The sequence below is a fragment of the Schistocerca piceifrons genome, chromosome 3 (genome assembly GCF_021461385.2).
Source record: "Schistocerca piceifrons isolate TAMUIC-IGC-003096 chromosome 3, iqSchPice1.1, whole genome shotgun sequence".
Lineage (NCBI taxonomy): Eukaryota > Metazoa > Arthropoda > Insecta > Orthoptera > Acrididae > Schistocerca > Schistocerca piceifrons.
The window spans coordinates 138,131,173-138,158,063 of NC_060140.1; the positions used below are offsets into that span (position 1 = coordinate 138,131,173).

The 26,891-nt window shown below is 40.6% G+C and overlaps 1 protein-coding gene across 2 annotated transcripts in view; it reads right to left on the bottom strand.

Annotated features, from left to right (window-relative positions):
- LOC124789289 (tRNA (cytosine(72)-C(5))-methyltransferase NSUN6) overlaps positions 1-26,891 on the bottom strand; it is a 94,676-nt gene that overhangs the window by 39,732 nt on the left and 28,053 nt on the right. For both annotated transcript variants that reach the window (XM_047256601.1, XM_047256602.1), the window contains one exon: positions 6,377-6,536. In XM_047256601.1, the coding sequence (XP_047112557.1) occupies positions 6,377-6,536 (160 nt within the window). The remainder of the gene's footprint in view (positions 1-6,376; positions 6,537-26,891) is intronic.

Genomic DNA, 26,891 nt, shown 5'->3' on the forward strand with positions numbered 1-26,891 from the left:
GAACAATAGAAAGCAAGATTAATTGACTTCAGGGTTGTTAGTCAAGTTTAAAAGAATGCTACCCTAGAGGCATAAGTATTTTATGTTCATGAATTGTTGAAGGAATTTTATATGAATTAATGGTAGAAAGTATATTTGAATTTCACAATGGATAATTTCCAAGAATGATTGCCTATCGAAGTCGCGTGGTCTAAACGATACACATCGAATGTGTGACCATAAATCGATCGTGCAACTCTTCTGGCAGGCGTTATGATCAATTATTTGTGATCGTAATTTCTATCTGTTTTCTGTCGTTCCCTTAGTTGTTCTAAATTACATACCTCTGCGAATTATTTGTGAGTTGTTAGGGAAACCCAGACAATTTATGTTGGTAGTGAGTGGGATGTCTGGTGTTCTTGATGTTTCTTCGGCAGATTCTCTCATATGGAAAAATCTAATTCCATACCTATCCCCCACAGAAAATTGTTTGACTTTTTGTCGCCATATGGAGTACTACCAGATGACAAAAGAAGAGGCTGTATAGACTGTGGTGGTGCGAGGTGTGTAAAACTTCACAAGAACAGTTTCGATGCTGAAATACCGTTACAATTTCATTGTGGACAGTGAAGAAAACGAATGAGTAAAAGGAAGAATACATGGTTTGATTCTTCCAAATTATCCATCCAGACCAGCGTAATGGCCTTTCACATGATGACAAAACTGACGATGAGCAAGGTACGTCGTCTCCTTTGTAATTACAAGTATTTTTGTAACACTCTTATTTTGTCGTTGCTGTAGTGACCACTGTAAACATACTCATACTGCCTGCCACCAGAGTCGCATGATCAATTTACGATCGCAATTATTATTGGAAATTATCTCATGATGAACCAATAACCATTATGGTAAGGAAACTGAATACATGATAGGAAGATGGAAGGACTATTGTCTAATATAAACCGAGGAAAATTATGTGACGGAACAAGCTTCAATATTGGATGACAATGTATACACCAACAACAACAACAACAACAACAACAAAAATATGCACCAAAACAAATACTGATGAACCATACTCGCAGCGTTTATGATGAAGAACGCAAATCTGCACAATAAGGGAAAGGCACACAAGCAGATCTGTAGCATGCTTTTTTATAACAATAAACCTTTTAAAGATAGTGGTACATCACGATGCACACATCGACGAGAATATTGCTGGCCTGCAGTAAGTGACTTCAGGCCATGAAACGGACAACGAATGCTGTAATCCAAATGTCAGGGAAACAATCTTTATTAAACAAATTATGAAACACATTCGCAAATGAAATGGAATAATTGTGCATTCACTTTGTTTTTCTGTTGACAAAACAATATCAGGCGAGGACACAACACTTGCTCCAGAGAGACTCGCAAGACACGCAGTTGAGAAGCAGAGATGATGTTACCAGCTGATATGTCGTTCAACCCGACACTGTACGCGGCTCGTTTGGAAAGCAAGAAAGAAGAAGATGACTGAGCTGACTACAGCTGCTTATATGGCTCAGTGGTCGTCACAGTTCTGTCCATTTTCTATAGGAACTGTCTGCAATCCCAGCCTTGTGCAGCCCGCTGAAACATCTTCTCATCAAATAGTGAAGTGTAATGTAGTGTGTGTGTGTGTGTGTGTGTGTGTGTGTTGTATTGTGAGTGTAAAGTGTATCATGTCAAAAAGTGAAATTCAAACAAATTCATTGACTTTTGGAGATTCATTTGAATGGGCAATTTCTGTTAGGCCCCCATTTAAAATTACTCATGTAAAATTTGATGTAAAGTGTATGTTACAACTTGTGATATGAATCTTGGAATGCCTAAACTAAGGTATAACAGCACAGTACACCACCCCAGCAAGCTCCAGTGAATCCTGCAACATTACAGACTGGGGGGCAGGGTAGCGATACCAGGGGTATCAATTTTGTCGTAAGAGTCAGTAAATCATGCAACGGACAGTATTTTTCAGTACAGGCATTTCGTTCATTCCAAGCAAGTGTCGATTCGTGACATCATCGTCCAGACATCAGTTGACTGTAATCTGAATCTGTTTTAGTAAACTAATAGTTTCTCTCAGACAATAAATTTTATTGATTATGAAATACAAGTTCTTGATGTTTATTCAGAATCAGAAATGTTTAATTAGTAATTACATGCCATAACTTATCTGTTGAATATAAAGGTGTTTTGATTTTTGTATGCATAAAAAAGTGTGAATTTATATGTGGCTTTTATTCTGAGATGAGTTATCACTTAAAGAGTGCGCGTACAGTTCGTTAACCTGTCCACTGAATTTTATTTTTTATGATTTTGACTCGGATGAACACAAATCCAGTTCCAGTTACACTTTACGTGAGATCACGTTATTACAAGAGAGACATTTAGCCTATTAGGGAAAACTGAAGCTCGTGCGCTCGATTTAAAATACGTTACAAGTGCATAATTGAGCTGTCCTGTAAATCGCATACAATATTTGCCAATATGCTTGAACTTAATGCACTGAGTTGGAAGTTAATTTTGAGACAAGTACTGATTTTGACAAAAATGAACTGAAAGTTTATTTAAAATATTGAGATTCAGTTCTAATTGAGAGACTTATCACTGTGTTGATTATGTTGCCCAGCAACACTTTAATGCAGCTTAATTAATTTATCAAAGATTTGCAATGCAGTAGGTCCCATTGCACACAAAAAATATTACATGTAACCATATGAGAGTACGAGAGTGTTTTTCTTTCCATAAATGCCAATAAACTGGCAGTTCCAAAAGTTAACTCACCAACTGTTGCGTAACTTCATTGTATCACTACGGAACTTGATATATCATGTCTCTTCACCAAGGGATCTCAAGAAGCCAGGACTAACAAGAAGACGACTAAAAGACGAGGCATTGGTAAAACATGCAGAAATACGCCTACCAACTTTCATTTACGTTGCACAACTCCTCCTTGGTGTTATGATTTTTTTCCCCCGTCAGTGTATTTCCAAGAAATAACTTAAACTTCTTGTTACCTTCAAATAAATTCAAATGTGAATTCTTTTAGATGCCCATTTGAGTCACAGATGCCAATTATTGCACTACATTGTCACATGACATCATATACCCCTATAAAGCTAGGTAGTTGCAACTAGTATGAAACTCAAGAGTGTAGTTACTCTCAAAAGTTTACAAGGCTATAACAAACTTTTTTACAGTCCTTTTGATTTTTACTTGAAATTCAACGAACAGACAAAGGCATCAACTTTTCATCATTTTACTCTCCACCAGCTGCTGCAGCACTTCTACTCTGCAGCTCGTTCAGTTACTCTTTGGTTACCAATAGATTTGTTGTTGTTGTTGTGGTCTTCAGTACTGAGACTGGTTTGATGCAGCTCTCCATGCTACTCTATCCTGTGCAAGCTTCATCATCTCCCAGTACCTACTGCAACCTACATCCTTCTGAATCTGCTTAGTGTATTCATCTCTTGGTCTCCCCCTACGATTTTTATCCTCCACACTGCTCTCCAATACTAAATTGGTGATCCCTTGATGCCTCAGAACGTGTCCTTCCAACCGATCCCTTCTTCTGGTCAAGTTGTGCCACAAACTTCTCTTCTCCCCAATCCTATTCAGTACCTCCTCATTAGTTATGTGATCTACCCATCTAATCTTCAGCATTCTTCTGTAGCACCACATTTCGAAAGCTTCTATTCTCTTCTTGTCCAAACTATTTACCGTCCATGTTTCACTTCCATACATGGCTACACTCCATACAAATACTTTCAGAAACGACTTCCTGACACTTAAATCAATACTCGATGTTAACAAATTTCTCTTCTTCAGAAACGCTTTCCTTGCCATTGCCAGTCTACATTTTATATCCTCTCTACTTCGACCATCATCAGTTATTTTGCTCCCCAAATAGCAAAACTCCTTTACTACTTTAAGTGTCTCATTTCCTAATCTAATACCCTCAACATCACCCGACTTAATTTGACTACATTCCATTATCCTCGTTTTGCTTTTGTTGATGTTCATCTTATATCCTCCCTTCAAGACACCATCCATTCCGTTCAACTGCTCTTCCAAGTCCTTCCAATAGATTTATCTGAAGCATATTTATCTGATTCCAAATTTACTTTATTGCTTGCAACATTAATTCCAACAAACAAACACAAAACATGACTGAACATTTATATTTACCATATGCAAAATGTTTCTCACTTGTTTCACTCAACTCTTGACATAATACTTAAGATACATAAATATGGACAAGAGTTTGTGTATGCGCGGTTTACATGTGTGCAAATTCAGCGCTCTAACAATAACCACTGTTACATATGATCCTTTCTGTTTCAGGAATGCAAAGCAATGAACAATGGTTCTTTGGCAGTTATTTTGTCATGTTTAACTGAAATGTAAAGTGCTGTCATTCGATTGCTGTTTATTTAAAAAAGACTGTTTGCTAATGTCCTGCTGTAAACAATAATATTGCTTAATTATAGTATCAGAGGAGTCAACATATAGTTATCTACAAAAAGATGTTCATCTGATACGTACTAAAAGGAGAGAGGAGGAAAGATAGGTGTTCAACGTCCCATCAATAATTAATTCATTTGAGTGTAAGCACAAGCTTAGGTTTGAACAAATGAGGAAAGAAATTGGTTAAAGCCTTATCAAAAGAACCATCCTGAACTGTCAATTGCCTTCAGGAATGTTTGGAAACCACAAAATGTCTAAATGAGAATTTTCCAAGGAGGATAGTCAAATGGGGATATTCAAATGGAGATTTGAGGCCCACTTCTCTCAAATATAGGTCCAGTGCATTAACCATTGTGCCACCCTGGTCAGTCAAATATAATAATAATGAAAGAAATACACATAGTGGAAATATGTGGATTTCGTTGTAGAAAGATATCATTACAAGCTTCTGACTGTATAAATAACTTATGTTACTGTATACACTTTTTACTAATCATTATGCACTTGTCTTGGTTGATAAATATTTGTTATTTAGCTTCTCATAAAGTGTTAGAGTTGCCCCATAATTGGATTTGCGGCATAAGAACACAATGTAAGACAAAACTGAAAAAGGAAGGAAGAATGATTTCAACTCCAAGGTTATTAGAGAGAGAGAGAGCAAAAGCTCAGACTGCTTCAAGGATTGGAAAGGAAACCTGCTGCACCCTGTCACAGGAACCATCCCAACATTTGCCTGGAGCAATTTACGGAAATCGCAGAAAACCTAAATCTGAATGGCCAGAAGTAAGTTTGAACAAAAATCCTTCAGAATGCGAGTCCAGTGTGCTAACCAATGTGCTGCCTCACTTGACACGATGAAATTGAACACTGCACATTACAATAAACAGTTAAATTGATACGAATTATCTAGTCATTTCTACTCTTCCACAACACCATCAATGTGCAAACTGTCTCGAACAGCACAAAATGTTGTAAGGAAAACAATTTTTCCTAATAGGTGGCATTAGTGACAGTGGCATAATGCCTAGAACAACAGGCATATCTGCAATATGGCTGTTTGAGGGAGGAGACCAGACAGCGAGGTCATCGGTCTCGTCGGATTAGGGAAGGACGGGGAAGGATGTCGACCATGCCCTTTCAATATCTGCAATATGACAACACTTATAATAAGTACTTGTATTATTGAACTTTCAGTTATCTAAAAAATTAATAAAAAAGGTGTGGCACTGTGTTAATAACAGTGTAACCGATGTATGTAAAAGCTGTTTGTATATTTTCAAAAAAGTTAAAAGTGCTATTACATGAGAATCTAATCATAATACTCTCTCTCTCAAAAATCAAAACATCAAAAAATCAAAACACTTACTAGGTAGTGTTGATATAGTAAGCATACAACACGATGTGACATTCTTAGCAGCTTTGAAGAAAATGATATTCTGTGAAGGTCATTTCTTACGCTCATATCCAAACATTTTCAATGTAACAGTTACATCTTTATTAACATAATGCAGTTATAAAATGTTTATATAACTGGAAGTTGAATAACACACGTGGTAAGCATTGTCATATTACAGATATGCCCACTGTCGTAGGCATTATGGTACTGTTACTAATTCCACCTATTTGCAAAAATTGTTTACCTTATAACTTGTACTGCTTGAGCCAGTTTGATCACTGGTACACTACATTCCTCAGCTTCATTGCTTTATTATAACAGAAATTTCTCAGTTTTGTCTTACACTGTATTCATATGCCACAGACTTGATAATGGAGTAACTGGAAACATGTTATCAGAAATCAAATAAAACCATTTTGATGATCAAGACAAATGTATAATTATTAGTGGCAATATATTCACAGATCCCCTCAAACACTTCTTGTCTAAAGTGATGAAATCACTGCTTACATTGGCTGAGCATCCTTGCCATAGAGTTGTTTTCTTGACATCCTCACAATACCATTTCCAACAAAATATTTCTGGCCATCAGGGTAGACACACTGCAAACCTTTCTTACAATTTTTGGAGACATCTGCAAAAACACTTACAATATCTCCAATCTGTGCACCTAAAACAATAATGACAAATGTGATTGTGTTTCACCAGACAAGAACTTATCATACACTTTCATTCATTTATTTATTTATTTATTTACATTTTTATTGGCTTCTAACATACATGTATTTTGCCATCACATGTTAAAAGCTTTAAAATATATAGCAATTAATATCCGGCCATCTTCATAAATACATTTTAGGGACAAATTGTTAAATATGATGTCAGGTTGAAATTATTACAGAAATAAAATTATACCAGTAGATATAAATTGATAGCTAACAATAGTACAGCAAATATTTAATTCAGTCCTTTGATTAAAGTCAATGTTTATCATTCCATTTAGATTTCTGTCTCTTCTTCTGCTATGTGGCTTCATATGAATGTCTAATTTTAACTCCAAAAACTGTGATTGTGCAAAAGTGGCCAGTGGTGAGCAATGCTCGAGAGCTGCTTAAAATTTTTACTCTGCTTCTCTTTTTTCCACTAATTATTATAATAGCACACTGTCAGTACACTGTGTCCAATACTCCAATTTTATGCAAGTGGGCAGGGTAAGACGTGACAGATGCGCATGCGCGCATGCACACATGCACACACACATATATAGACACACACACCTCACACACACATGTCCACAGTCTCTGGCTGTCGAGGCCAGACTGTGAGCAGCAGTGCATGATGGGAGAAACAACTGGGTGGGAGGGGAGGGGAGGGGGTAAGGAGTTGGCTAGGGTGGGGAGGGAGAGGGACAGCAGAGTGGGGGAGGGGGGGGAGACAGTAAAATACTGCCTGTGCAGCATACACGGATGTACCTGGTATGACGATTCCACCAGCTGTCAGATTCATCCACTTACAAACTCTGGCACAGTGACCCCATTCCAGAAATCCAGCAGAAACCAGTCTCTCCTCAGACCCTCAGGCCCATCCCAGAACCTCTCCTTGGAGTCCATCTCTCTCTTCACCACTACCACTCTCCACACTCCTACTTCTACATGCTTCCCTAAGTCCAAAAATCCAACCACTCAGGATGCCCCATTGTGGCCGGTTACCTTGCCCCCACTGAGAGAATCTCCACTCTCATAGACCAACACCTACAGCCTATTACTCACAACCTAACCTCCTATATAAAAGATACCAACCATTTCCTCCACAGACTCTCCACAGTTCCTGTTCCTTTACCATGTGGAGCCCTGCTCATCACCATTGATACCACCTCCCTTTACACTAACATCCCTAATGCCCACGATCTTGCCACTATTGGACACAAACTTCCCCAACATTCACATGCACACACGCAAATATGATGGGGGAAGGGGACAAGCGAGGGTAGGATGGAGAGTGATGGTTCGGAACTTCCGTTCATTATCTCCACAACAAAGTTGTGGTATTCCACAGAAAAAGTTAAATCTACAGAAAGACATAGCACTAGGGTGCTGTATTCAGTGACTCAGATATCGAGACTATTTTGCTGTGCCACGAATAAGTACAGGGCAATCTTGTGCAGCTATGGCTGGAAGGCAGTAATTAAGGGACTGATAGGCACAACAGATGGCAGGTGCAAGCGATGTTGATATTTTGCAAATGATTCTGTGAGGCAGGTTTACAACACCACTTGCAGGCTAGAAGGCATGGCCTGGTGGGCATGGTATACAGGGTTATTACAAATGATTGAAGCAATTTCACAGCTCTACAATAACTTTATTATTTGAGATATTTTCACAATGCTTTGCACACACATACAGAAACTCAGAAAGTTTGTTTAGGCACTCACAAATGTTCGATATGTGCCCCTTTAGTGATTCGGCAGACATCAAGCCGATAATCAAGTTCCTCCCACACTCGGCGCAGCATGTCCCCATCAATGAGTTCGAAAGCATCGTTGATGCGAGCTCACAGTTCTGGCACGTTTCTTGGTAGAGGAAGTTTAAACACTGAATCTTTTACATAACCCCACAGAAAGAAATCGCATGGGGTTAAGTCGGGAGAGCGTGGAGGCCATGACATGAATTGCTGATCGTGATCTCCACCACGACCGATCCATCGGTTTTCCAATCTCCTGTCTAAGAAATGCCGAACATCATGATGGAAGTGCGGTGGAGCACCATCCTGTTGAAAGATGAAGTCGGCGCTGTCGGTCTCCAGTTGTGTCATTAGCCAATTTTCCAGCATGTCCAGATACACGTGTCCTGTAACGTTTTTTTTAGCAGAAGAAAAAGGGGCGGTAAACTTTAAACCGTGAGATTGCACAAAACACATTAACTTTTGGTGAATTGCGAATTTGCTGCACGAATGCATGAGGATTCTCTACCGCCCAGATTCGCACATTGTGTCTGTTCACTTCACCATTAAGAAAAAATGTTGCTTCATCACTGAAAACAAGTTTCGCACTGAACGCATACTCTTCCATGAGCTGTTGCAACCGCGCTGAAAATTCAAAGCGTTGACTTTGTCATCGGGTGTCAGGGCTTGTAGCAATTGTAAACGGTAAGCTTTAGCCTTTTCCGTAAGATTTTCCAAACCGTCGGCTGTGGTACGTTTAGCTCCCTGCTTGCTTTATTCGTCGACTTCCGCGGGCTACGCGTGAAACTTGCCCGCACGCGTTCAACCGTTTCTTTGCTCACTGCAGGCCGACCCGTTGATTTCCCCTTACAGAGGCATCCAGAAGCTTTAAACTGCGCATACCATCGCCGAATGGAGTTAGCAGTTGGTGGATCTTTGTTGAACTTCGTCCTGAAGTGTCGTTGCACTGTTATGACTGACTGATGTGAGTGCATTTCAAGCACGACATACGTTTTCTCGGCTCCTGTCGCCATTTTGTCTCACTGCACTCTCGAGCGCTCTGGCGGCAGAAACCTGAAGTGCGGCTTCAGCCGAACAAAACTTTATGAGTTTTTCTACGTATCTGTAGTGTGTCGTGACCATATGTCAATGAATGGAGCTACAGTGAATTTATGAAATCGCTTCAATCATTTGTAATAGACCTGTACAAATGTAGCAGCACACAGTACAGACGTGCTGTGAAGAACCCATACACTGCAATTACAACAGCACCTAATCACCTGTGTATAGGCGCCAAAGCAGGCTGAGGAAAGCTGATGATGGAATTATCAACTTGTCCCATCCAGAGGAACTCCAACAGAGTCATAGGTAAAGGACATATAAATAAGCAAGCCCAGAGGCTCAAAGCAGGCAGTCGTGTCATAATTTTGTTGTCTGCGTCTAGAACTGGAGAGAATGACGACTGTTTAAGCTGTAGACCAACTACAATGACCTTTTAGTGAAGGATATCAGTGGCCAACCAGCCCAACCAGCCGGCTGAAGCTACTCCCGACCTCTGGTGTACGGACGTGTCATTGCTGTGGCAGAGCGCTTCACACCTTGGTGCTACACTGGTGGCACGAGGAGTGAGAGGGCTGCTAGCCTCCGCTCTCTGGGTGGCATTGTGTGGTGGACTGCAAGCTGCCACCCGCAGGGACGGGGCGGGTGTGAACTTGCTGCCTCCCGGATGCAGAGAGTCTGTGCGCAATGAACAAGCTGGCCTGGGCAGATGGCTGGAGCTGCTAAGGCTCACTACAACAACAGTGGTCAGCTGCTTCCCTTTGGCACTCTACATGGGGTCCACAAGTCATGCTTGAGGGAGCAGTCAGCCGTGTTCCACGCCACGGGCACAGTTAACGCACACAGCGGACACTTGGCCATGGCATGAGTAGGATCACTACATCCACAAGGCTGGGCAACCATATGCAGACACTGCAGATTCTGGCATTCATGTTGGCACTGACCTACACATGCTGCGTGGCACCATCACTGAGTTCAGTGCAAGATCAATGGTGTACTTTCAATGTAATAAAGTCAATAACACACTTGCTCCCCCCCCCCCCCCCCCCCAAAAAAAAAAAAAAAACCATACCTCTCGGCTGTTCTGACATATTACAATCTCTGTAACAATTTACTCACTCTCACAACCAGTGGCACCATATATGTGTAGCAGGCAATGAGCACATCACAACCGGCCAGACACATACCCTCCTCTGTCACTTCACATTGCATTATCCATTATCTCCAGAGTGAAATAAAGCTGCCCACACAGTGGCAAAAAGACAGTGTCAGATTCAGTCTGTATCAGACCTGGCCACAGTTTGTGTCCCTGGAGTGGGTTTGCACTCTGTGAGTGCAGCTGAGCCTGCTCAGTGCTCAGGCTTCCCCCACCACTGTGCTTTTCCAAGGAAGTATTTGAGTGAGATAGCTATACCGTGAAGGCTGCATACAAGAGAAACTTCAGAAGGTGTGTTTACAACTACTACTAAAACTATAGCACACTTTTATTAATTGGATTTCATCACAATTGTGTATTTTCAACTTTCGTTTTTCTGTGAAAGCAATAACTTTAATTACTTGATTAAAGAAGTACATCACATAGAGTTAATATGGCAAGCAGAATTACAAAAAGCTTTATGTACAGGCATTTAACATAAAGTTGTGACATTAATAATTTTACACAAATTTCCTTTTTATAATATGTAATATATCTAGAACTATGGTCTGTGGTCCAATCAAACACATCGAGTGACACAGATTAAAACCTTAACGCTGGTGGGACATTGTCTGTTTCATTACAGAAAAAAGTTCACACATGTTGAAACAAACATCGAAATAAGTTTGGCAGCTTGCTTGTGCAGTCCAGGATATTGCTCTTGGGATGACATTTTAAGTCTCATAAATACCAGGATCTGACAAGCAGGTCATTGAGCTTTGTGTTACACTGGACATCTACGAGATCAGGTTGGAAGTAATAAGGTACATCGGCAGCCAAAAGCAAGAAAGATCTGACAAATAAACTGAATTCCATCTGCCGCTGTGCAGTGTCTTGGAATCTCTTTGAGAAATCGTGAGGAAATGTTTTAATTACTGAAACATAATCAGTCATGCCTGGTCCACAGATGATTGCCTTGAATTACAGGAAGTACTCTGTGTAATGAACTTTAAACTGGTTTTTCCATAGGATTATTTTTCTTTTGATGGCATCAGCCTTGTCCACCATGTGTTACCAAATGATTATCCCCTCACATTAAGACACTTAATGATTACAAATAATACATGCTGTTAACCATTTTGTCACCACACTACGCACCCTTAACTCAGTTTTTTCCCTAGTTGTTGCCTTTGGTTCATCCAGCATTCCCTGTAGTTCATCAGAAGACAAGTGTGTCATATTATCCTTCTAGCTGGTGTTGTAGTGATGATCCAGTAATTATTTTTTCCAGCCCATAATAGTGTGATGGCATAAGCACTATTCATGGCCTTTAAACAACACAAAAAGTACGACAATTCCTATTTGGCATTGAACAATGTGATTGAAAAATGTGGCTTCTCCACTTTTATTTTTTAGACAAGCAAACTGCTTGGCATCTGACAAGGTGAATGCTCTGCTCAAGTGGCGTCTGGCTGCACCCTTCATTCTCCTCTTACCCCTCAGTCCCCAGCCACACCCATGGCAGCACTCGGAGCACTAGGCGGAAGCAAGCCAGAGTGCTCATGCTTGTGAAGTGCTGTTTGGTCAGGCTTGGTCTATATGCTACCCTCTTGTTGATATCCTACGCAGCAAAATTGGAAGATGTTTGGTGTTTGATAATGGCTGGATTTCTCATTCCAGTAAAACAGCCTTGGGCTTTATTCACAAATTTGCAGTATTTTGCAGACTTGTTCATTATGCGTGTAATCATAGCCACCAAGAATTGTGTGCTGTACAATGAACTCACTTCCTGTTCTTAACCTGTAACTGTGGTGTTGTTCAAATAATGGGAATGGAAGCACTGTTCCCTAAGAGGCAACAATGTTCTGTGTATCAATGGCATAGTACAATGGATCCTATATTCCTGGAATCCTTCAAATCCCATGAGCAACGACACCAACAACAGTTGATATTGCAGGAAGAACACCAACAACAGCTCACCCTGCAACAGCAACTCATCACCTTGATTCAGCAACAGCCAACAGCATATCAAGTATCAGCCTTGGCAGCGATGGCCATGCCTCCATTCTCACCATACCGGAATGGCAAGGATGATTGAGATATGTACTTTCAATGGCTGTGCCACCACTTCACGTTTAAGGTTAGTGATCCAGCAGCTGAAAAGTCTCTCTTTTTGTCCCAATTCTCTAAAGACTTTTGCATTTTCTTTGTAAGTTCCACCCATTAGATGACCCAGAGGGAGACTTATTTATTTAGAATGCAAGAACTATTGTCAGATTATTATAGTTGCAAGGCTCATAAGTATTCGCTAGTTTTGAATTTGCCTGGCATTACAAGTCACCTTCTGAATCATACTACGAATGGTTCATAAAACTACAATACTTAAGTCAGCATTGTAAATTCGCACATACAAATAAGACATGTAAACAGTCTTACACAGACACTTTCATTCACGACTACATTATTCGGTATTCCCAAACACAGGGGTTACCACAAAGGCTTTTAAAAGTTCATATTCTTCATTAGAAGAAGTTCTCACAGAATTTCGGATTTTTTCAGGAAACTGAACAACAGTGGCAATATCATCCTGTATTTTCCCACTGACTTCAGCAGTGATAGACAAACAAATAGTTAGTTCAATGAGAGTGCAACCGACAGCATCCTGCATGTATTTTTACTAGCATACAACTCCACCAAGACTCAGAGACATACACAACCAACCACCCAGTGACGTAGTTCAAATTCAGTCATACTCTTCTGATTCTAGCTCGTTTTCTACATCAACAAATTGTGAAAGACAGTTGCTGTCTTGTGCTAATTGGTTCCGATGCCACACTCACCACCGACGACCTAGTCATGACAAATGCCATTTTCATTGTCAGAAATACCACCGTATGTGTAGGTTCTCCAATTTCTCCCTCTATAGAACTACGGCAGGTAACCTCGATGAGAATTTAGTAAATAAAATTGAAACCATCATAAACTCAGAGACTGGCGTGCCATGGAAGTTATTAAATAAATTGCAAATTTTTGAAAAATTGATAATATTTCAAATAGATACAGGGGCTTCAGCTTCACTCAAACTGGAACACATACACAGAGTTTGGTTCACCAGCGTTACAAAAAAAAAAAAATGTCCTACAGTGGATATGAGCTCCAGACTTGAGGCACTTTTCAAACAGAGGAAACTTACAAAAGTATGCCATGATGACTCATCACCTTTATTGTTATTACTTCACTTGCAACAGATAATATTTTCTGTTGCCATTGGGCCTTCGATGTCTTCTCGGACAAGTGTTTGTTTTTTAGTGCATGTAATCTGTTTGGATTTCATAGATGACCTCTGCACATGTTTTTACAGTAGTTTTCTCTATGGCTAGACTTTGCCTGACATACAGACCAAAATAATGTCCAACCCAATATAGCCTTCCATTTTGTATGAGCATGTCCTTTAACCTACATTCTGTATGAGGACATTAAAACAGAACTTATTTGCCTCCAAAAATAGCAAGGGATCACACCTGTCTCATCTGGTTCATGGCCACTCCTTTACTAGTGGTACACAAAATGAACGGCTCCCTCAGACTGTGTAGAAACTTTAGAGTAGTTAATTCATAAGTGGTGGATGACAAGACACCTATCTGATTCTACATTCTGAGCACAGTTTTCAAGACTTAAAAGGTGACAAAAGTAACTAAAATTGATCTGTCAGAGGCATACTAGCAACTACTTTCAAATTCGGACTGCAAATAAGTGCTTGTTTTGACTACCACCTTTGACCTCTACCAATACCTGTAGCTACCTTCTGGTGTTTCTAGCACACCTGCAATTTTCCAAAGATGCTTTGCCAACTGATCTCAGCGATTCTCCCACATTTCAGTTTTCTCAATGATATAATAGTCATGGGGTGTGACACCCAAGTGCATCTCTAAATCCTACAATCTCTCTCTCTCTGCTGCTGGAAGCCAGTCTAAAGTGCAATCACAAAATGTGTCTTTTCTTCAACATCTGGCCGAATACAGGAGTTTCCTCATAAACAAAAATGCGATATTTCTAACCAAATGCAGTTCAATGAAAACATGTCCCCACCTCAGAACTTCAAAGACTACAATTTTTCATAGGCAACAGGAACTACTATTGAAAAATTACAGCAAACTTAGCAGTGGCTTCACAACCCCTGAATGCCTTCTGAGTAAAGGGAGCTGAGTTCATTTGGTCACCTGAATACAACAATTCATTCTGCACAAATAAATGGGCCTTGCAAAGAGAGCCTTTTTTGCACCTAACTTCCCCTAGAAATCCATTCTTGCCACAGATGGTTTCCAGCAGGGGGATGGGGGAGGGGATTGGGGGGGGGGGGGTGGGGGGGGAAGAGACCAGACAGCGAGGTCATCGGTCTCATCGGATTAGGGAAGGACGGGGAAGAAAGTCGGCCATGCCCTTTCAAAGGAACCATCCCGGCATTTGTCTGGAGCGATTTAGGGAAATCACGGAAAAACCTAAATCAGGATGGCCGGACGTGGAATTGAACCGTCGTCCTCCCAAATGCGAGTCCAGTGTGCTAGCTACTGCTCACTACATTTGGCCCTCACTCATCATTGTCTGACAAAAGGCATAACACTTACAGTAGTGTTCCCTCTTTTTATTTGCTTATCAGTATTCCATCATGTACAAATCAACAGATCAGCACACGAACTGAATAACAGTTCAAATGCTTCCACTTCGATTTGGAGGATCTTTTCACTTAAAACAATTATCGAGTCATGGTAGCCACTACTGTAACAGAATCATGGTAAAACCCCGTGATGCATTCAAGGTTTTAAGTGGGTGTAGTCAGACTGACCACACCCCTGCTTTATGAGATTGAACCCACCAGTACGATGTTACTTTTCTTTGAAAAATCAGCTTTCAGCTCAGGATGGTGTCCTCCTACATGCTACAGAGAATTGGATTCTGCCCTTGCTCTGCACTTGGGTCCTCGCCTGGCTTCATACAAAGCATCATGCAATCAAGAACTTCACCCGCTGTCATGCTTACTGGCAGGCCACAGACAAATACATTTAGGAAGTCACCCAACTGTGCCCCCCCACAGGCATTACCCTCCCAAAAGTATTTTTTTTTTTTTAATCCTGGCCCCGGCCAGCTGATCCTTGGAAATGAGTTCATATAGACTTCACAGATAATTTTCCCACCTCAATGTGGCTAATCATCATGGAGTCTTTATCAAAGTTTCCATATGTCACTAGGATCTATTTCACAATGGCAGAAGCGATTATTGGTATCCTTGCATAGGTGTTCACAAATGGAGGCTTCCAACAGACCAGGGTGATATAACGACCTCCCAAGTTCACCTTTGCCCCCCCTTTGTAGAGTTTAGCACCCAACATGGCATATCGCATCTCTTCATCTCTTCCTTTCATCCTCTCTTCACTGTTCCCTTCCACCCTCGATCACACAGCAAGACAGAGAGGATGATTCACACTTTTCAGGACCACTTTTCAGGTCAATTCTTCACACCCTTGGTCCGAAATCACAAATTCAACAGAAGTTTGTATTGTGTGACAAATCCTCCATCTGTGATGAACTTTCAAGTGATGGTTTTGTTCAAAGAGACTGGTAGCATCATTCCAACCTAGGGCAAACTGCTACAGTATAATAAGTCTGTCTTGATACTCTTCACTCACTGCTGAGTAATTGTGTAACTGGCAAAACTTAGTCTGGATTGTAAACCTGCTACCATTATCTGCTGTTAAAGAATGGTGGTAAATTGACACCATGGATCAGCAGCAACCGCATGTGTCAGGCCATTCTAGTACCATCTGTATCAACATATGCATATGATAACAAGCATGTTACTTTACTAATTACTGTAATGAGCAACAAGCTGCTCATCTACATCTACATGATTACTCTGCAATCCACATTTAAGTGCTTGGCAGAGGGTTCATCGAACCACAATCATACTATCTCTCTACCATTCCACTCCCGAACAGCGCGCGGGAAAATCGAACACCTAAACCTTTCTGTTCGAGCTCTGATTTTTCTTATTTATTTTGATGATCATTCCTACCTATGTAGGTTGGGTTCAACAAAATATTTTCGCATTTGGAAGAGAAAGTTGGTGACTGAAATTTCGTAAATAGATCCCACCGCGACGAAAAACGTCTTTGCGACGAAAAACGTCTTTGCTTTAATGACTTCCATCCCAACTCGCGTATCATATCTGCCACACTCTCTCCCCTATAACATGATAATACAAAACGAGATGCCCTTTTTTGAACCCTTTCGATGTCCTCTGTCAATCTCACCTGGTAAGGATCCCACACCGTGCTGCAATATTCTAACAGAGGACAAACGAGTGTAGCGTAAGCTGTCTCTTTAGTGGACTTGTTGCAACTTCTAAGTGTCCTGCCGATGAAACGCAACCTTTGGCTCGCCTTCCCCACAATATTTTCTATGTGGTCTTTCCAACTGAAGTTGTTCGTAATTTTAACACCCAGGTACTTAGTTGAACTGACAGCCTTGAGAATTGTACTATTTATCGAGTAATCAAATTCCAATGCATTTCTTTTGGAACTCATGTGGATCATCTCTCACTTTTCGTTATTTAACGTCAACTGCCACCTGCCACACCATACAGCAATCTTTTCTAAATCGCTTTGCAAGTGATACTGGTCTTCGGATGACCTTACTAGACGGTAAATTACAGCATCATCTGCGAACAACCTAAGAGAACTGCTCAGATTGTCACCCAGGTCATTTCTCAGATTGTCACCCAGGTCATTTATATAGATCAGGAATAGCACAGGTCCCAGGACGCTTTGCTGGGGAACACCTGATATCACTTCAGTTTTACTCGATGATTTGCTGTCTATTACTACGAACTGCGACCTTCCTGACAGGAAATCACGAATCCAGTCGCACAACTGAGACGATACCCCGTAGGCCCGCAGCTTGATTAGAAGTCGCTTGTGAGGAACGGTGTCAAAAGCTTTCTGGAAATCTAGAAATATGGAATCAACTTGAGATCCCCTGTCGATAGCGGCCATTACTTCGTGCGAATAAAGAGCTAGCTGCGTTGCACAAGAACGATGTTTTCTGAAACCATGCTGATTACATATCAATAGATCATTCCCTTCAAGGTGATTCATAATGTTTGAATACAGTATATGCTCCAAAACCCTACTGCAAACCAACGTCAATGATATAGGTCTGAAGTTCGATAGATTACTCCTATTACCCTTCTTAAACACTGGTGCGACCTGCGCAATTTTCCAATCTGTAGGTACAGATCTATCGGTGAGCGAGCAGTTGTATATGATTGCTAAGTAGGGAGCTATTGTATCAGTGTAATCTGAAAGGAACCTAATTGGTATACAATCTGGACCTGGAGACTTTCCCGTATCAAGTGATTTGAGTTGCTTCGCAACCCCTAAGGTATCTACTTCTAAGAAACTCATGCTAGCAGCTGTTAGTGTTTCAAATTCTGGAATATTCCATTCGTCTTCCCTGGTGAAGGAATTTCGGAAAACTGATATTCCATTCGTCTTCCCTGGTGAAGGAATTTCGGAAAACTGCGTTCAGTAACTCCACTTTAGCGGCACAGTCGTCGGTAACAGTACCATCGGCACTGCGCAGCGAAGGTATTGACTGCGTCTTGCCGCTTGTGTACTTTACATACGACCAGAATTTCTTCGGATTTTCTACCAAATTGCGAGATGTTTCGTTGTGGAACCTATTAAAGGCATCTCGCATTGAAGTCCGTGCCAAATTTCGCGCGTCTGTAAATTTTAGCCAATCTTCGGGATTTCACGTTCTTCTGAACTTTGCATGCTTTATCTGTTGGCTCTGCAACAGCGTTCGGACCTGTTTTGTGTACCATGGGGGATCAGTTCCATCTCTTACCAGTTTATGAGGTATGAATCTCTCAACTGCTGTTGCTACTATATCTTTGAATTTGAGCCACATCTCGTCTACATTTGCATAGTCAGTTTGGAAGGAATGGAGACTGTCTCTTAGGAAGGCTTCTAGTGACACTTTATCCGCTTTTTTAAATAAAACTATTTTGCATTTGTTTCTGGCGGATTTGGAAGGAACGATATTGAGCCTAGCTACAACGACCTTGTGATCACTAATCCCTGTATCAGTCATGATGCTCTCTATTAGCTCTGGATTGTTCATGGCTAAGAGGTCAAGTGTGTTTTCGCAACCATTTACAATTCACGTGGGTTCGTGGACTAACTGCTCGAAATAATTTTCGGAGAAAGCATTTAGGACAATCTCGGAAGATGTTTTCTGCCTACCACTGGTTTTGAACAAGTATTTTTGTCAACATATCGAGGGAAGGTTGAAGTACCCACCAACTATAATCGTATGAGTGGGGTATTTATCTGTTACAAGACTCAAATTTTCTCTGAACTGTTCAGCAACTATATCATCGGAGTCTGGGGGTCGGTAGAAGGAGCCAATTATTAACTTAGTTCGGCTGTTAAGTATAACCTCCACCCATAGAAATTCGCACGGACTATCTACTTCGACTTCATTACAAGATAAACCACTACTGACAGACACACACTAACACTCCACCACCAATTCTGCCTAATCTATCTTTCCTGAACACCGTCTGAGACTTCGTAAAAATTTCTGCAGAACTTATTTCAGGCTTTAGCCAGCTTTCTGTACCTATAACGATTTCAGCTTCTGTGCTTTCTATTAGCACTTGAAGCTCAGGGACTTTCCCAGCACAACTACAACAATTTACAACTAAAATTCTGACTGTTCCTTGATCTTAGCACGTCCTGTATTTGTAATGCACCCTTTGAGATTGCAGCCCACCCCGTACTTTCCCGAGGCCTTCTAACCTAAAAAACCGCCCAGTCCATGCCACACAGTCTCCGCTACCCGTGTAGCCGCCAGCTGAGTGTAGTGAACTCCTGACCGATTCAGCGGAACCCAAAACCCCACCATCCTACGGCTAAGAGAAGAAAATCCCCTACAACGGTGATGAGCTTTCGATAAGTTTATTTGCTTCCGATTGTCAAGCTGGACACAACATTCAGCAAATTTCATGAAGCAGGCAATAACAGTGAGAGCAGTTCAGAGATAATTTTGTATGTATAGAATTAAATTACAATTGGATTAAATGCCTGAATCACCTTCAATTGCAACTGGAGTTCTACTCAATGAAACGGTCTGCTTAGCAATTTAAACTCAATAATTTTCATATGAATAATCTGATGGCCTAGGGGCATTGTTAGCATTAACTTTCAGGAACTACATTAAGAGCACACTGAGCAAAATTTGAGGCATCATATAAAAACTCTGTCCCCACACTGAACTTTGTAAACCACCTACTCTGACTGTTGTTTTGGTTTCTTATTGTCTTAAGGGTACTGCAAATTGAAAATCTGATTCAATAGATACTTTTCATTTTTACTGACAAAGCTACAATGGTGTTATATTGTAATAATTGCAAGTAGATGACTTTTTAGCTATTTTGATTATTGTAGACTGAAAGATATTTTAGTTTAAGAATGATATGTTGACAGTGTTTTGTGATTCTTTTTACATGTTCTAATGATAGCTGCTTCCCTTTTATTGTAGCAGTGGCTCGAACAGAACTTGCACTCCACAGATTCAGTGATTTCATTTCTTCATTGCTTTCTAGGCTTCCTTCTTTATGGCCACTGCACATGGTGTCTTTGCACAGTTCACTTCCTGTATTTGAAACTTTCTGATACCCATGGGTACCAAAATTTCTACCACTGTACAAAATTTAATCTTGCTATTTTGTCAAAAACTGACATTTTGAACCCATGGCTGGGTACAAAATATAGGTTGACTCTTACATAAAATATGACACCAATTAGCCACTTTTTACAACACTATTATTTTATTTATTTATTTGGTATATGTACTTCCATTTGATGAATCTTCTTGGTGTGTGAGTGGTGCTATAGACTGTGTGTATACATATACATAAAAAAGTGCATCATACAGTTTTCACTGCTGCATGATCACAAGCCATAAGCACTGAACATAATGACATGGATTTTTCATTGGCACCACCACTCCAAGGAAATTTCATCAGTTAGGAAAACAAAAAGTGAAAGCTAATGCAAAATGTATCTTTACATGAACTAGGCGTCTGAAGAGGAACCTGTTGGTTTGAAACTGGTAATGGTGCTATTTAAATAAATAAATAGCACTATAAAAAGTGGCTGGTTCCTGTTATCTCCTATGTAAGAGTCAACCTATAAACTTAATCTTACTCTGTCACAGAAATCAGTGAATTATAATGCTATGAAATATAATGCTACCATTACAATTAAGAGACACTGATGAACACCATAAACATCATCATTATGCTGTTTCCCCAACATCCAAATGAATTTTAATCGGTGGCGTAGTAAACCTTTGATAATACAGCTTGAAAATTTAGATTTAATAACTACTGCTTTAATTGCAGCAAACAGTAAATATTATCCCTAAGATAAGAAAGAGAGATCTCAGTTTAAATCACCAATCACAAGGGAAATGCTCTCTGTGAAACAATCAATCTGAACATTACAGACAAAAATTAATTACAGTTGACCAATGAAAAGTCTCCCAGCATGCTTCAGAGAAGAGTTGGGACTGACTACAAGCTAATGCCAATACAATGTCAACACAGCATTTTTCTGAAACTCCAGAGACATGTCAAGCAAAATAGGAAGCAAATGCACATGGAGCAAAATCCAACGCTAAATCATACACCCTATAACAACTAGTCTACCACCAGATGCATGGATGTACATTTCCTAGGAATTGTTTTCATAAGCATTTGTGTACTGTGTAATCTGTTAGAAATCTGGGAGGACAAGCCATTTACAACAAAATTCTAGTGGCCATTTAAAACAAGACTAATTCACCATGTGGAGAGGATTCTCTCTCTCTCTCTCTCTCTCTCTCTCTCTCTCTCTCTCTCTCTCTGTGTGTGTGTGTGTGTGTGTGAGTGAGTGAGTGAGAGAGAGAGAGAGAGAGAGAGGGAGAGAGGGAGAGAGGGAGAGAGGGAGAGAGAGAGAGAGAGAGAGAGACTCCATCCCCATCCCCACCCACTCCACTCTATCTTCAAGTGGTTGTTGGTATCAAACTCCTATGGTTTACAGAGAAATTTCTTGCTTATATCTGTCAACTACAAAATTAAATTCAGGAAACACCAGAACATTTTGGCTGATGTAGTCACAAAAAAGAGTTGAAAGAAAGGAAATTGCTTCAGGCAGAACTACGAAAACTTTTTGATCAATTTCTTGCTGGCTCAGGTGAGAAAAAGAACATTGTTATTGCAACAGAATCCATCAACATTTCATCCACATTTCTGCCAGTTCTAAGCATAGCCCAATCAGCATTAAAATTTCCACTGAAAATCTCACAAAATGAAATGGTCCACAGTAAAGTTTCCAAAGTAAAGACCCAGATTAAGTCCTTAGATGGGGCAAATATTTTGGTATGAGATGAGTTGTTGTTGTTGTTGTCTTCAGTCCTGAGACTGGTTTGATGCAGCTCTCCATGTTACTCTATCCTGTACAAGCTGCTTCATCTCCCAGTATGTACTGCAGCCTACATCCTTCTAAATCTGCTTAGTGTATTCATCTCTTGGTCTCCCTCTACGATTTTTACCCTCCACGCTACCCTCCAATACTAAATTGGTGATCCCTTGATGCCTCAGAACACGTCCTACCAACCGATCCCTTCTTCTAGTCAGGTTGTGCCACAAAGTCCTCTTCTCCCCAATTCTATTCAATAACTCCTCATTAGTTATGTGATCTTCCCATCTAATCTTCAGCATTCTTCAGTAGTACCACATTTCGAAAGCTTCTATTCTCTTCTTGTCCAAACTATTTATCATCCATATTTCACTTCCATACATGGCTACACTCCATACAAATACGAGGGCGGTTCAGAAAGTAACCTCCGATTGGTCACAGTGCGGGTTGTGGGGGGAGTAGCGACGCCATCTGTGCGTTCAAGCACTCAACAGGTCAGTCGGCATCAAGCCGTGGTCGAGTGAACGTCGTACCTGAGCTAGTTTAGTTTTTGTGGCAGTTTGAAATGTGTGCTGCAATAGAAAACCCCGCCAAATGTGAAGTGCGTGCTGTCATAAGGTTTTTTACAGCCAAAGGATATTCTGCAGCAGCTATTCATCGTGAGCTTTGTGCCGTGTACGGACCAAGAGTTATGAGTGAAGGAGTTGTCCGTGAATGGGTACGTTTATTTAAAAGTGGACGAGAAAACGTTCATGATGAAGAGAGGAGTGGTAGACCATCATTGGTGACTGACAAACTCGTTCAGACAGTTGATGCAAAAGTTCGTGAAAATCGACGTTTCTCAATGTCGGAGTTGTCTACTGGTTTTCCACAGATTTCTAAGACTCTCTTGTACGAGATAGTGACAGCAAGATTGGGTTACCGTAAGTTCTGTGCACGATGGGTGCCCAAAATTCTTACCGACCACCACAAAACTCAAAGAATGGCCTCTGCATTAGACTTTCTGTCACGTTATGAGGACGAAGGAGAACTATTGTTAAACAGAATCATGACCGGTGACGAAACCTGGATTAAGTACGTGAACCCTGAGATAAAAGAACAATCAAAGATGTGGGCACATTCAAATTCGCCTACCAAACCAAGAAAAGCCTCGCAAGATTTTTCTGCCAGAAAACTGATGGCAACGGTGTTTTGGGATGCCAAAGGGGTGTTGTTGGTTGAATTCATGGAACGTGGTACGACCATTAATCAAGATGTGTACTGTGAAACAATAAAAAAGTTACGACGGGCTATACAGAACAAACGCCGTGGTATGCTGACTTCCGGTATCGTTTTTTTTGCACGATAACGTCCGTCCTCACTCTGCTCGCAGAACAACGGCCCTTCTTGAGTCCTTCAAGTGGGACGTTATCAACCATCCACCTTACAGCCCAGACCTGGCGCCAAGTGATTATCACCTCTTCATGCATTTGAAGAAATGGCTCGGGTCACAGCGGTTTGATGACGACGAAGAGCTCAAAGATGCGGTCACAGGCTGGCTCCAGGCACAAGCGGGTGATTTTTATGCAGAAGGAATTTCAAAGCTTCTGAAGAGATACGATAAGTGCCTCAATCGCTATGGAGACTATGTAGAAAAATAGTGCAAAGATGTAGTTGTAAGATGTATATATTAAAATATTTTTATTTAACTTGGTGTATTTTTTTAAATCAACCGGAGGTTACTTTCTGAACGGCCCTCGTACTTTTAGAAATGACTTCCTGACACTTAAATCCATACTCGATGTTAACAAATTTCTCTTCTTCAGAAACGCTTTCCTTGCCATTGCCAGTCTACATTTTATATCCTCTCTACTTCGAGCATCATCAGTTATTTTGCTCCCCTAATAGCAAAATACAGATTTAAGTGTCTCATTTCCTAATCTAATTCGCTCAGCATCACCCGAGTTAACTCGATTACATTCAATTATCCTCATTTTGCTTTGTTGTTGTTCATCTTATATCCTCCTTTCAAGACACTGTCCATTGCATTCAACTGCTCTTCCAAGTCCTTTGCTGTCTCTGACAGAATTACAATGTCATCGGCAAACCTTAAAGTTTTTATTTCTTCTCCATGGTTTTTAATACCTACTCCAAATTTTTCTTTTGATTCTTTTACTGCTTACTCAGTATACAGATTGAATAACATCGGGGATAGGCTACAACCCTGTCTCACTCCCTTCCCAACCACTGCTTCCCTTTCATGCCCCTCGACTCTAATAACTGCCATCTGCTTCCTGTACAAATTGTAAATAGCCTTTTCCTCCCTGTATTTTACTCCTGCCACCTTCAGAATTTGAAAGAAAGCATTCCAGTCAACATTGTCAAAAGCTTTCTCTAAGTCTACAAATGCTACAAATGTAGGTTTGCCTTTTCTTAATCTAGCTTCTAAGATAAGCCGTAGGGTCAGTATTGCCTCACGTGTTCCAACATTTCTACGGAATCCAAACTGATCTTCCCCAAGGTCGGCTTCTACCAGTTCTTCCATTCGTCTGTAAAGAATTCGCGTTAGTATTTTGCATCCGTGACTTATTAAACTGATTGTTTGGTAATTTTCACATCTATCAGCACATGCTTTCTTTGGGATTGGAATTATTATATTCGTCTTAAAGTCTGAGGGTATTTCGCCTGTCTCATACATCTTGCTCACCAGATGGTAGAGTTTTGTCAGGATTGGCTCTCTCAAGGCCGTCAGTAGTTCTAATGGAATGTTGTCTACTCCCGGGGCCTTGTTTCGACTCAGGTCTTTCAGTGCTCTGTCAAACTCTTCACGCAGTATCGTATCTCCCATTTCATCTTCATCTACATCCTCTTCCATTTCCATAATATTGTCCTCAAGTACATCGCCCTTGTATAGACCCTCTATACACTCCTTCCACCTTTCTGCTTTCCCTTCTTTGCTTAGAACTGGGTTTCCATCCGAGCTATTGATATTCATACAAGTGGCTCTCTTTTCTCCAAAGGTCTCTCTAATTTTCCTGTAGGCAGTATCTATATTACCTCTAGTGAGATAACCCTCTACATCCTTACATTTGTCCTCTAGCCATGCCTGCTTAGCCATTTTGCACTTCCTGACGATCTCATTTTTGAGACGTTTGTATTCCTTTTTGCCTGCTTCATTTACTGCATTTTTATATTTTCTCCTTTCATCAATTAAATTCAATATTTCTTCTGTTACCCAAGGATTTCTACTAGCCCTCGTCTTTTTACCTACTTGATCGTCTGCTGCCTTCACTACTTCATCCCTCAGATCTACCCATTCTTCTTCTACTGTATTTCTTTCCCCTATTCCTGTCTATTGTTCCCTTATGCTCTCCTTGAAACTCTGTACAACCTCTGGTTTAGTCAGTTTATCCAGGTCCCATCTCCTTAAATTCCAATCTTTTTGCAGTTTCTCCAGTTTTAATCTACAGTTCATAACCAATAGATTGTGGTCAGAGTCCACATCTGTCCCTGGAAATGTCTTACAATTTAAAACCTGGTTCCTAAATCTCTGTTTTACCATTATATAATCTATCCAAAACCTGTCAGTATCTCCTGGCTTCTTCCATGTATACAACCTTCTTTTATGAATCCTGACCCAAGTGTTAGCTATGATTAAGTTATGCTCTGTGCAAAATTCTACCAGGCGGCTTCTTCTTACCCCCAATCCATATTCACCTACTACGTTTCCTTCTCTTCCTTTTCCTACTATCAAATTCCAGTCACCCATGACTATTAAATTTTCGTCTCTCTTCACTATCTGAATAATTTCTTTTATCTCATCATCATACATTTCTTCAATTTCTTCATCATCTGCAGAACTAGTTGGCATATAAACTTGTACTACTGTAGTAGGCGTGAGCTTCGTGTCTATCTTGGCCACAATAAGGCGTTCACTATGCTGTTTGTAGTAGCTTACCCGCATTCCTATTTTTTTATTCATTATTAAACCTACTCGTGCATTACCCCTATTTCATTTTGTAAATATAACCCTGTATTCACCTGACCAAAAGTCTTGTTCCTCCTGCCACTGAACTTCACTAATTCCCACTATATCTAACTTTAACCTATCCATTTCCCTTTTTAAATTTTCTAACCTACCTGCCTGATTAAGGGATCTGACATTCCACGCTCTGATCCGTAGAACGCCAGTCTTCTTTCTCCTGATAACGACGTCCTCTAGAGTAGTCCCCGCCCGGAGATCCGAATGGGGGACTAATTTACCTCCGGAATATTTTACCCAAGAGGACACCATCATCATTTAACCATACAGTAAAGCTGCACGCCTTCGGGAAAAATTACGGCTGTAGTTTCCCCTTGCTTTCAGCCGTTCGCAGTACCAGCACAGCAAGGCCGTTTTGGTTAGTGTTACAAGGCCAGATTAGTCAATCATCCAGACTGTTGCCCCTGCAACTACTGAAAAGGCTGCTGCCCCTCTTCAGGAACCACACGTTTGTCTGGCCTCTCAACAGATATCCCTCCGTTGTGGTTGCACCTATGGTATGGTTATCTGTATCGCTGAGGCACACAAGCCTCCCCACCAACGGCAAGGTCTATGGTTCACGGGGGGCATGAGATGAGTATACTAACACAATTCCCTCTAAAGCTTTGAATTTGACTCTTCAGAAGTAAATATACATTATATGGGAATTTCGTTACCTTATTAGCTGGTGACTTCTGGCAAACACTGTCAGTCATGCAGTGAACCATTAGACAGGATAAATGCCTATTTCAAGAAATTGGTTTTATGGACTTACGTTGAAAAGTTTTATTTGACACAATACACGAGCATTCACCATTATAATGACTCCAGTTGCTGGAGATTTCTCAGCTAAGTTGTTCAATGGCA